This window comes from Pinus tabuliformis, chromosome J (genome assembly GCF_031772625.1).
Source record: "Pinus tabuliformis cultivar Carrire ecotype Pingquan chromosome J, CPIR1, whole genome shotgun sequence".
Classification (NCBI taxonomy): Eukaryota; Viridiplantae; Streptophyta; class Pinopsida; order Pinales; family Pinaceae; genus Pinus; species Pinus tabuliformis.
In genome coordinates, this window is record NC_142295.1 from 1,174,586,073 (window position 1) to 1,174,599,295 (window position 13,223).

General features: G+C 37.9%; 1 protein-coding gene across 3 annotated transcripts in view; it reads right to left on the bottom strand.

Moving 5' to 3' along the window:
* Positions 1-3,742: 3,742 nt before the first annotated feature.
* Positions 3,743-13,223, bottom strand: part of LOC149231267 (pentatricopeptide repeat-containing protein At4g21190-like) — a 187,711-nt gene continuing 178,230 nt past the window's right edge. For all 3 annotated transcript variants that reach the window (XM_089379142.1, XM_089379140.1, XM_089379141.1), the window contains exon 6: positions 3,743-3,933. In XM_089379142.1, coding sequence (XP_089235268.1) covers positions 3,758-3,933 — 176 coding nt within the window. In that variant the 3' untranslated portion in view covers positions 3,743-3,757. The remainder of the gene's footprint in view (positions 3,934-13,223) is intronic.

Consider the following 13,223-nt stretch of genomic DNA (forward strand, 5'->3'; position numbering starts at 1 on the left):
CACTGTCCAGGTTTCCTCTGTTTATGTCTTTTTGTTAGTTCTAGTCCTCTGCCGCCCTGCGTGGTGTGCTGGCTTTCAGTTTTCTGTTACTCTGTCTTCTCTAGTTTTCAGTTACTCTGTTCTCTTCTGGTCTCCTGTGGTAAGGCCTGCTGTTTAGCGGCCCGTAGTCTGCTGAAGCAGAAGTTTTGTACTATATTTTCATTTTGTTAATATCAAAAGCTGACTTACACAAAAAAAAAAAAAAAAAATATTGATGATTAAGTTAAAAATTAAACAATTGAGATTGATTAAGGACAAGTTAAGTGATTTTACATCGTATATATATATATGATGACGAATTGATGGAAAGTGATTTACTATTTTTGGAAAGTCATGGTTGCAAAGATAGACATGGCTTTCTATTTTTAGAAAGTCAGTTTAGAAAGGTCGGAAATGAAATTTTATTCAAGGAAATTCATCCCATAGCTATCAATTTTCAACATGATGGAGGGTTGTCTTGGTCTTTGGAGGTTGGTTGACTTTGATGTATCTCTTGTTGCATTGATTCTCTACAGAAAAGGTTGGTTGGGATTTTCCCCATGGTGGGTTTTCCCAAGGTAAAACTTTGTGTTCCTTGTGTGGCTATCTCTTTATGATCATACTCGCTATATTGTTGATGTCTTCTGTGTAATTATTGGGAATGCAAATAGATCATAATCATCAAAGATAATTATTAGTTAAGAAGACTGTAAAAATCAACATGGTATCAGAGCCATTGAGGGAAGGAGCTTCCCTACAAAGGAAGTAAATCTTTGTTTTAGAAAGCCCTAATCCGAGTAGTCGTTATCTGAATCTCTACATTGAAAGGAATCATGTTTTGAAGGCCGAAATCTCTAAGAATCCTTAGGGTCAAAGATTGTTGCAATGAAATAAAGGACTAAGCCTGAAATTTGTTTACTGTGCATAAGGCTAGATCTCAAAAGCTCAAATCAAAGTCATCTTAGAGGTCCTCGGTGCAATTTTAAGAAAAAGTTTGAATGTTTGTCTCGCTGTAATGGACCAGATTTCAGTCCAAAGGGCAAATCTTAATGAAGAAAGGATTGATGCTAAGACAAAATGTTGAAGACCTAAACAATCACATAAAAGGGTTTTGATATACTGTTGTGATTGGATCATTGAAGGTATATGGTTCTCAATTAGAAAAGGTGCTTTGCCAAAAATCGAAGGATCTTGAAGATAACTAAGTCCTTGCATAAAGAAACCCGAACTAAAATCCTCTTCTTGTCATTCTCATTGTTGATATGACATCCCCACCTTATGATGTTCAAATAGAAGTTGCTAACAATCATTGTCAAGGAAGATAACCTTTCTGAAGCCACCATTAAAATCTTCAGAGGAAAGGTCCCAACAAAGGTTGAACATGTTACAAGGTATGTTGTTTTTTGTTTGAGATCAGGTCTATATCTGTATGCATGATTGAAAGTCTATGACTTTTGATTTCCACAATCATGGCTGGTCTGAAAAAGAAGCCTCTCTCAAAACCTTAAGTGGCATTGACTAAAGTGCTCTCCAACTTATCATATTGCTTAAGGTTTCATGCTATGACTCCTGGAACCTTTTAGAATGAGAACTATGCATTATCATTTAAAGTATTCTCAAAAGGCGCTATGTCAAAAGTCTAATATATCAGTAGATAGTATGATGAATTCAATAATCTGTGTATAGAGTGTTGGAGGTACAAATATGATATGTTGAAAGGTGTTGTTGACCCTGTCGCCTACACCTACCTACAAGTCAGTGAGAAAAGCCTTCAACCTCACAAGGTGTGGTTGGTGGCAGGGGACTCAGAGAAGGAGTTGTCAAACGAATCCTAACTATCTCCGTTTGAGTTATCTCCTAGGTTAGCTAAGGGGGTGGTCCCTAATGAAAAGTTAAGTTAAAAAAAGATGTGAGTTTCTAGGAGAATTGTTAGAGTTAAATAGATTATTTCTTTATGATTTAGAAGCAAAACTGATATGAGCAATAACTATCAATACATAAGATAAGCATGAAATACATAAACAACCAATGCCTTCAAAGTATTGCTCTTTAAGAAATGAAATTGTTTTTGCTTAAAATGAAGTGAAATTCTTTCAAATGGAAAGCCAAAATAACCATGAAAAGTGAAACAATAAATTGTTAGCATAAGATATTATAAATGCTTTCAAGATGAATAAGTCTACAAATCAAAGCATGGAAACTATCTTGCTCAAAAGGATACAAAAAGAATTCAAATGTTAGACAAAGATGACAACATGCAATTAAATTTGCAACCCAAAATAATAGTAATTGAAAGTGAAATCAATCATTCATGACAATATGTAATTAAACCAAAGATGAGTCAATTTCCAAGTACAAGAAAATTAAACTTGTTGAAAAATTAAAAGAGATTACAATGCTTGCGTCCAAAGTGCCTCTTGAAACAAGATTTGCATGTGAGACTTTAAACCAAAGCAAATGTGATGGAATGTTGTTCTTGGTTCACTTTATTTGATTAATGCTAAGGCAAAGTTACAATTGAACTCTAGCCCTCAAACCTCATCCTCACCCAAATATTTGGATCTCACAATGAGAATTCAATAGAGGTAGAAGGTCTCTAAAAGTTTATTTCAATCAACTTATGTTGAAGGAAAAATTTTAATGAGGCTTGGGGCCTTTCTATACTAAAATGCCTAGATTAAGTGCAAATTGCGTTAATTCTCCAAATTAAACTAATGTTACATGCAAATGCTTCAAAGAGAAATAGTTTGCAAAACTTGAGAAGCTAAATGTAAATGAGTTCATATGTGTTTGCACTATCAAATAGAAAACGGACAAGTAAAATGGAATAGATTTCTTTAAATTACAATTGTTTCAAATAAATGATAGTGCTCCAATAGTTTCCATGGCATATAGCATAAATTGACCAAGTAATGAAGCATATACTTGAAGAAATTATGAAACAATTAAAACTTGCCAAAGTATGAAGTGTTTACACATAAGATGAGATTTTCTCAAATTTACAATTTGGAAGCATATGCATGTGGGAATTTAAATACAAGATTAGTAAAAATTTGCATGTGGAGTGAAATGTGTTGATTTTAAGCATGCACAATATGAAATTAAAAGTTAGAAAGCTAAGAAAAACTAGAAGCAAGATTAAGCCATCCACAAGAATCCCTCCTCTAAATGAAGAAAGGGGATGCCATGGGAAAAATCCCAAGCTCCCTCCAACAATTTTTTTTATCTTTTATTAGCACTTAAAGCAGGTAAAAATGCCTCTAAGAGGGCAGCCCACAATATGAGAGCAATCTTTACAAAGATGGGACTCTAACAAATCTAGACTCTCTCCCCAAAAAAAATATAACAACCAACTTGATGATGGAAAAAAATCTCTAAAAGAGATTCACAAGGCTCAAAAGGCCCACGGCCTCAATGAGTTTGCAACTCTCTCCCAAGTGCTTATGGCCTCCCTAGAAATCAATCTTTGGATAGCGTGAGGGGTTCCTGCATACACACGAATGAGTAGTTTTCCAAAGCTTCTCCTCAAGCTCCTTGTTGCCCAATGCTCAAGACTATGGGCTGCAAAACACAAAAAAAAATTACCAATTGTCATTGAAAAATTAGAAAAGAGAAACCAAAACTAAACTTAGAATTTAATTTACAAAGTACTAGTTCAAGTAATGGGAGTAAACCCCCATACTTGCTTAGCTTTAGAAATGACTCTTGAATAGAAGATATAACTTTGAAAGAACTAGAATCAAAAAAGTATTTTGAATTTTAAATGGATTATCAAGTAGCTATAGAGTAAGAAAACTCTCTTTTGATCTTCGTTGGATGGAAAACTTGAAGCGAAAAAATGGTTGAGTCTTGAATCGTTGTGACTCCATGAGTGAGTTGATCTAATTGAGATTTCTCCCACTTCCAGATGGATTCCTACACACAATACAAAAGATCTTTCTTACACACATGAACACGTATTAGTTTGCACAAAATTAGAGCAATATAATGAATAAGATAAACCGAGCATTTCTCCTAAAATGAATTGGCAAACTTATCCCTAGAATACTATTCTAAATCAATGATATGTGCAAGATAGTTTGCACACATCAATCCAAGCAAGATGGCAAGTATAAACTAATATTAATTCAATGTGCAAACACAATAGCAGTAGCATGAAAGGACATCACCTCATAACGCCAAGAGAACACCAGCCAGATAGCCCCAAAGTCTTGATTGTATTAAAAAAGTATGCAAGTACAAAATGGCAGAGTTTCCTCAAGCCCAATAGCTTATTACATGATACAAGATGAGAGCATATAGCCTCATTATATAGACAACTGGGAGCAAATCCCAAGGAAGAATGCATGTGAGAACTAAACTTGGAGCAAATCCCAAGGAAAGATAAGTCAAGTTTGATGTGGAGAAGATAGAGACATCAGAGCAAAATCAAATTCCATATGTGCACATCAAGGGAAATCGAATTCCATATATGGCATAGTAAACTCATCCATGAGTGAATCCAAGTACCATGATAACTCTAGTCAACAAAACTAAGTGATGCCACATATGTAGATGATCCCCAGATAGCTCTGTGTGATTCCTTCATGAACTGCGTGATTCCTCCATGTGCAACTCGTAGTCCTCAAGAGTGGAGTGCTAAGAGTAGAAGAACCTAAGATAACTGTGAGATGAGGCCCCACCTAATCTTCAGTCCAAATATACCATGGAATATTCTTTTAGTGCATGAGCTCCTCTAATAAATTCAATTTTCCACATGTGCAATTGTTGCTTTATCTCTGGGAAATTTGATTTTATGAAATAATGGTGTATTTATGATGCAGTGTGCTCAGTCATCTTCCACATGTCTGTTGACTCAACTCTTTGACTTAGGATAATTTCCAAGTCATTTCCACGTCATTCTGTCACATGGAATAATTTATTTCTCTCTATTTTATTTAATTCTAGCCTAATTAAATGCCACAATTTCCACTAAACTTAGGAAATGTGGGTTTTGAGGGTCCAGAACACATTATTAACTCCTCAAAGTGTGTCATAGTAGAAAGTTGAGGGTGAGGTGTAATTTTGATTACTCATACCCCATACAACTTCTCTAGACTACACTTATTACAATTTAAATACAATTTTATTTGCAATTTTTAACCTGCGGGAAATCTAAAAAATTTTAAAATGACTACCTAGACCTAACCAAATTCCACGAAATTTTTTGTGTGATCTAGTATGATAATATACATCGAATCTAAACACTAAGATGTGTTAGGGGCTCAACATTCAAACTCTCACCTCGGCTTTGATGTAAAAAATGAGTGAAAAAACCCAGAAAATTATCCGCCTCTGAAAAAGAAGGGATAATTAACCAGATTAAAAAAACACTTCAAGGTGTACTCATTTGTTGATCGAGTTCCAACATCCTAGGCCTGTTAGAGACTCAAAAATTCATCCTTACTAGTATCACTTATTACAATTCCCCGCAAGGTGTGGAATTTGGGTACAAGAAAGATGATGAGAAGATAGAATTAGAGTTAAAAAACTTTGTTGATTGATAATATATGATGGTACAACTGTCCTTTGGATCATCCTTGGGCGTGGAGTCTTCATATAATCATCAGGTGCCACTCCAATGGTCAACAGGTGTGAAGGCATAAAATTGTTGATCTGAAATAGAATGTTGAGATGTTTGTTGCCTTGCCCTGGTTAACATATCCTTGTGAAGCGAATTTGTTGGACATGACAAGGTTGAATCCCTTCTCAAGGGTAAAAATCAAAGTCTCTTGCAAATTTGGCATTGTCCCATCACAATAGATCAAGGGAATTAAAAGAACCTATTGATTAGCAAAAGATGTTGATGACATATGTGCTAATGATATGAATGCTTGATTCATTTCTTGAACTTTTCTGTTGCAACAATGAAAAGGGCAGAATTGATAATGATGAGCTTCATCATTCTAGGGTTCTGGTACTTAATAAGATAGACTAGGGTTTACGAACTCTAGTATACAAAAAGGGTTTGAACAAGAAAGTCCTAGTGTGTATAGATTGAACATTTCCGTTGCAAAGAAAAAAACCCTAGCCTCTACAAGGAAGAAATGGCATCATGATGATAACGTGGATAAGGTGCAAGATGAATGCAAGGAGTCTAAAAATCAAGAGAGAATTGATATTCTCTCAAAAGATAAGTATTTTATGTCTCTTTCATGATTATTACTATTGTAGTTATTGATTAGATTGTCTCTTAAATTCTTTGCTTGGTTGTAATTGTTCTTCCTTGGCCTCCTAGTGAGGATTGTAGGTACATAGTAGAAGTTGATAAGGCTTTGATAGCGATTGGAAGAAGTGGAAGAACGAAGCAAAGCGCGAAGACTTTTCCAGATTCATGTTGAAAATTGGCAACTCAGGGATGAATTTCCTTGAATAAAATTTCATGTATATCATCTCAAGCATGACTTTCCAAAAATAGTAAATCACCTTGCATCAACTAGTAATCAAGTACAGTTGATGGAAAATCACTTAACTTATCATTAATCAATCCTAATAGTTCAATCTCGACTTAATCATCATTGTCATTATTATTATTATTATTATTATCCTTTATGATACTATTATATTATTATTGAAAGGAAATTCATGTCTCTCAATCATGGCACTCAATCATGTCATATGTAACTCCCCTCAATTAATACATATGTTACTCTCTCTCACTAATGGATACGTTACACTCTCTCACTTAATGGATACATTACACTCTCTCTTACACACTCATTAAAAGCATGGCATATTCCTCTTACACGCTCATTACGGCATGTCCTAAAAGATTCCTTTTATGCACTCTTTAATGCATATCTTACACTCTCTCCTTTATGGCATAAGTTGCTAAGGCATACATACCTCTCTCCTTTATGGCATAAGTTTCTAAGGCATACATACCTCTCTCCTTTATAGCATAACTTGCTAAGCCATGTGATATTCCCCCATCTAGGCATGCATTGCCTTCCTCTAAATGACATAAGTTACAAGGCATGCATTGCCTCTTCATAAAGGCATGAGTTACACTCCCTAAATGGCATATGTTACTCTTCGTCAAGGCATGTGTATCACCCCTTTATGACTAGAATTTTTTGCTCCTCCTATATATCAATCTCATATCATTTCATCTACTAACTACTTGTGCATTGTGAAAGAAGGATTAGAACTTGAGAGAGAGAGTTGGAGAGATTTGAAGAAGATTATGAGAGAGAGAGACTTGGAGAGTAAGAGCAGAACTTGAAGATTGATTCAGCATTTGCATCAATTGTTGCTACCAGTGATCTTCATGCTACAATGTATTCAGATTTGGGTGAACTTACTCATTCTCTTGATCTCTCATTGTACTTTGTATCTTTGTTGAACAATTGATATCTAATAGAAGAAGAATTTGGCTAGGTTTTCCCCTTATGGGTTTTTGCCCTAGTCATTGGACCTAAATTCTCTGTCTCATTTCTATTTTTGGCTATCTTCTATTGTGCATTTGATTTATATTCTATCTACAATTGCTTAACTAATATTGCAACAAAAAGTAGCTTGTGAAATAAGCAATTGTTACAGCATAGAACATCAAAATTTCAACAGTTCATGACTCATGTTGAGAGATATAGTACCAGATGAAGCTTGAACTATGCTTTGATCATGATGTTCACAAGATCTTGTAATGGAAAGTTCTCCCAGTAAGAGAGAGAGAATCATGACAAGGAATTTGTCCCTATTGTGAGAAGGAGCAATTGTCTCAGTTTGAGAGGAAGCATCTAGTTTGGGTAAGCAGAAAGCATTTGTGATCTAGTGAAGGGAACAAAATAATCTATGGTCGAAACAAGATGTGTTGCTCAACAAATATTTTTGGAGTATCGTTGTAGACATAGTTTGGCCAAAGAGTGTTGAAGACAGAAAGGATTTGTTTCTTCCATTTCGGCTACATTATAATGTACTTGGATAAGCATGAAGCAGCTGTTAACTTTCCAGTGTTCTATGCTTAACACAATCACTTATTCCAATTCTTCTTCAATTAGCAATCAATTTATCCAATATAATTCAATCTTCCAACAACAATAAGCAATTGTAGATAGAACAGTAAACCAATGCACAATAGAAGACAACCAAGAACAATAGAGACACAAGATTTGGTCAAAGACCAGGGAAAAACCCCACAAGGGGGAAAACCCTTTCCAAATTCTTCTTCTATTAGATTGTCATCAAATGTTCAACAGAGAGATACATAATCCAAGTACATCAATGAGTCAAAGGTCAACAACTTTGACTATCCAAACCAACCAACCAATATCCAATGATGAGCACAAAAAGTCAAATCTGGTCAAGAGTCCAATCTGGAAATCTTGGTCAAAGCCAATAGCAGCAGTAGTAGCCCTAATCAGTCAACGGTCAACAGTCTAATCACCTCCAAAGTAGCTCAGTCAACAGTTAGAAAATGAGGACTCCTTCACTGGTCAAATTCAACCAAAAACAATCCCAAAATATTGCCTATAAATCTGGTCAAAGTCAAATGTTGACCTGTAGAAACCCTAGTCCTGAAATCTCAGTCAACACTAGTCAAAATGTTCTAAAAAAGTCCGGTCAACCTTTCCAATCAACTCGGCCTTCCAAACAGATTAGAAATCCAGCCAAGCAAGATCAAATCATCCACGGTCAATGCTGGTCAAAACAATCCCAAATAGAAGTCAAACTCAGTCAACAGAAAAAGACTCTCCGTCGCACGCGTGAGATCAAGCTGCGATTTTCAAAGTTGTACGAACCAATCAAACAAGAGAGAGAAGATGTGATGTGTGATTGATGTCTTCCAAGTGATGTGACATGATGTGTATTTATATGTGGTTAACGAGGTGGCTTTTCCTTTGCCCAGGCCGACTTGTACTTTTGTGCACAAGTGGGCTTCATATTAAAAATAATATTTTTGTTTGACCAAATTAAATTCTTCCAAGGGCTAGTACGAGCTTCTCTGGACGAGGAAGGCTCCCTTCCCAATGGAAGGAATTTCTCCTTGAGGTGCCAAATTTTAACGCTCCCTCTCAGCTAGGGAGGAATTTATGACTGCATCATAAATCTCATCTCAAATGTCCTGTCATCATCATTGTTGAATCATGTTGTATCTCATCTTTGCTCATCTTTGCTCATCTACTGTGCACTCTCAAATCCAAAAAAGAAGAATCATCAAAAGGGAGATATATCCGCCACCCTATATCCAAAACAAAAGAAAAGATACCACTTACCGTGAGAGGTAAGGATCACAATCTCTCCTGTTGTCTGTTGATCTTCCCATCTTGACCCTGAAGAGTTAGTGGTAGAACACCTGCATCCCATCACTTGAGCAAGATACCTCTTACCATAAATGGTAAGGATCACAGTCTATCTCAAGTCTCCTCACCCATTGGCCAAATGGGTGGCAATCCCAACAAGCCCAACTTGTGGATAGGATGCACACTGGGCTTTACTCTATCAAGTCCCAGACTTGATGGTAGGGGGAAACACCCACTTGAAACAAGTGACAAGGATCACACACACACCATACAATCACAATAGGAAGGATACTAATTACCATATAAGGCAAGGATCACAGTCTATCCTATTGTCCATAGTTCCCTCAACCCCAGGAGCTCTCTGTTAGTTTTTGTAGCATCCGAGATGTTCTAGTCTCGAAAAGGCTAAAACATAGTAGTTCTCCATAACCCAGAAATTGTTTCTAGAAATTCCACCTAGAAGTGGCTCCATTAGATTATTAGCCTATTTTTAAATATTTCATAAATCTAAACTTAGAAAAAGGGGTTAATTAATCAGTATTAATTGAGAAAGGTGTGAATCATCTAGAAACTCACACAGATCGACTGGGAAATAATCTTAGCTATCAATTAAGATTTAATCTTTGGTCGTTGGAGGTCCAATAGAAGATTATAATAAGAAGTTGATGGGTAGATGAAGAACACACACAAGAGATCGATTTCGTCAGAAAGTTCAATTTTCTAGAGGCGGTAGCCAGAACTTCAATTGATGAATTCCAAGACCTATCTGTTAGGGTCCCACCCTAACCCCCTTATTTATGTAGTAGGATCGAGTCATAGTTATAGTTAAGTAAAGAGTCAATAAAGCCCATATTAATAATTGTAAGTGGTTAACCCGCATTTAATGATGGGACCACAGGTAGTTATGGGCCATGGTATTAGATAGATGGTATTAATAAGAACCATGTTATTGCATATATGAGTCATATATAAAGGATAGAGACTCCCTATGAGGAGCATCGTGTCTTATTTTGTAATCGAGCTCTGCTCTATCGGAGGTTGCCCCCTCGAAGAGGCAAGTGAACATTGCTTTCTGAATAATAAAATACTTGCTGTTGTTTCTCACTATTCTATGTTCTGGGTATATTTCTTTGCATATTTGGTATTCTGGTATCGTCTTGTAGGTTAAGAGCATAACAAGTGGTATTAGAGCACTTTCCAGGGCCGGTGGGATCTCCATTTCTTAGCAAAGTTTTTTTTGGCTAGAGACGTGTTCCGACGTCTTTAAACCACGAGATCTGTCGTTGAGCGCATAAACCTGCAGATTTGGGGAGGCATGCACGCAGGAAATACAAGAGGTGGTCACACTTGTTGGACTCCCTTGTAACCCCTGTGGGTACCCCTTCGAGTAGTAGTGCATTAGACAGAACCACGCACGGACTATCTTCCAAGTACCCTCTAGGTATATCAGAAGCCCCCTAGCTCCTTTGCAACCTCGCCATAGATAAATCGTCGACCGTCTTGCTGCTATAGTACACTGAGAACAGCACTCGGAGAGATTAATCGCCCGTACGATAGGGTAGTCGGGTTGTACGGCTAAGGGTACGATTGATCCTCCTTAGTTAGAGCCCTGAAACATTGATCCGAGTACTACTGTCAGACCCTTATGTATATTGCGATCTGTAGCACCTGACACTCCTCGAGACCATAGTTCCCTTTTCTATCTCTGGATCACGCATAATCTCTGCCAAATCAGATCTCGCAAGTGGCCGGGGCGCTTATTGGTGATCTATCCCATAAGAATCAGGACGACGAGCTGAGCAAGGTGGTACCATTCAATCGTTAGTGCCAAAAAAAAAATTCAGGCGGTCCCAAATTTCAAGTACATCGGATCAGTGCATGGTAGAAACTAGAGCTCAAGCTATGGCCAATGAGAAATTGACAAACTTTAACAATCCTTGAAAGACCTCTAAGATCAACTGACGTCACTAACTAACCAACTCTCTAAGGGCAAGGCGGAAGCCCGCGAGGAGGCGTATATTGGCCATGAACATAGTGAGGGTGAGTCTAGCCACTCTCTTCACCTCTGGGGCACCCACCAACAATCCCGTCCGCGACCTCCCAAGCTGGATATGCATAAATTTGATGGTTCTCACTCGACAACATGGGTAGCACATGGAGCAGTATTTCAATCTGAATTACGTCTTAGATAATGAGACTCAGCTTATGGTGGGGAGCATGTAATTGGACAATGAAAGATGGCAATGGTGGCAATGGCATCAACATTGCAATGGAAGTTTTTTGACTTGGGACACCTTAAAAAAAGCTCTTATAGAGCGCTTTGACCATGACTCTGCTTTTTTGGGTCGTCTCACTAAGCTCCAACAAACTGGCACAGTGGATGAATATATTATAGCCTTTGAAGCCTTAGCTTTCCGCACTAGGGGTCTCCAAGATGCATTCTACACGGAATGTTTTATCAGCGGTCTTAAAAAAGCCATACAAGCCCACGTCCGACTGCACCACCCTCCCACATGGTCAAAGGCTTTCAAGGTAGCTCGTAACGTGGAACGTGCATTAGCGGCCCAGTCCACTTGCCCAAATTTCACCACCAAGGGTCGCCCCCCACAGGCTCACAGCACGACTCAAACACTTAAGGTTCAAAAGGTGTCACCTACAGAAATGGCAGAAAGAAGAAAGCAAGGATTATGTTACTACTGTGATGAAAAATACTCCCTAGGTCATAAATGCAAGGAGCCCAAATTCTTTCAAATTGATGCCACTGATTACAGCTCATCGGAGGAAGCCCCACCACTTGAGGAACTTGAGGAGGCAGAAGAGGACAACCAAAAGGACAATGTCCCTGACAAACCAGTTATTTTGTTGCATGCTTTGGCAGGGATTTCTTCACCTCAAACTCTCAAAATCAGAGATTTTATTAAGCATCGCCCAGTAGTAGTCTTGATTGATAGTGGAAGTACACATAATTTTATCCATCAAAAAGTCGTGGAAGCAGTGCATTGTTTTGTACGAGCAGTTTCTAACTTCCAAGTCCAAATTGCGGATGGGGGAACAATGAAATGTGAAGGCCGCTGTGAAAATGTCAAACTTCAAATGGGGGATTATCAGTTGAAGACCCACATGTTTGCCATACACATGGGAGGGTGCAACATTGTCCTCAGTGCTGAATGGCTTCGCACACTTGGGCCAATCACAATGGATTTCCAAGAGTTATATATGAGCTTTAAGCAGAACAACTGCACACATACCCTGCGCTGGACGGAGGTTTCTATGGATTTCATTACAGGTCTTCCAAAGTCAGGAAACAAGTCAGTCATCATGGTGGTTGTGGACTGACTTTCTAAGTATGCTCATTTTTGCGCCCTACCCCACCCTTTTACACCGACTTTGGTCGCTCAATCTTTCATGGATCAAATCTTCAAATTGCATGGCATGCCCACTTCTATTGTGTCTGATCGTGACCCGATCTTCACCAGTAATTTTTGGCAGGAACTCTTCAGGCTACAAGGTACCCAACTAAAACTCAGTACTTCCTATCATCCACAAATGGATGGTCAAACTGAAGCAGTCAACAAATTTCTGGAAACCTATCTTAGGTGTTTCACTTCAGAGAAGCAACATCTTTGGGTACAGTGGTTACCTCTAGCTGAATGGTGGTATAACACCAACTATCATGCCACCACCAAAGTGACTCCCTATGAAGCAGTTTATGGTCAACTCCCTCCTTCCCCTACTTCTTATATCAAGGGGTGCTCAAAGGTACAAGCAATGGATCAACGCCTACAAAACCGCACAACCATGCTCGCCCATCTTAAAGAGAATCTTCATCAAGCTCAAAACCGCATGAAGCAACAAGTAGATCAGCATCGCTCAGAGCGCCAATTTCAAGAAGGGGATCAGGTATTTTTGAGGCTGCAACCATAT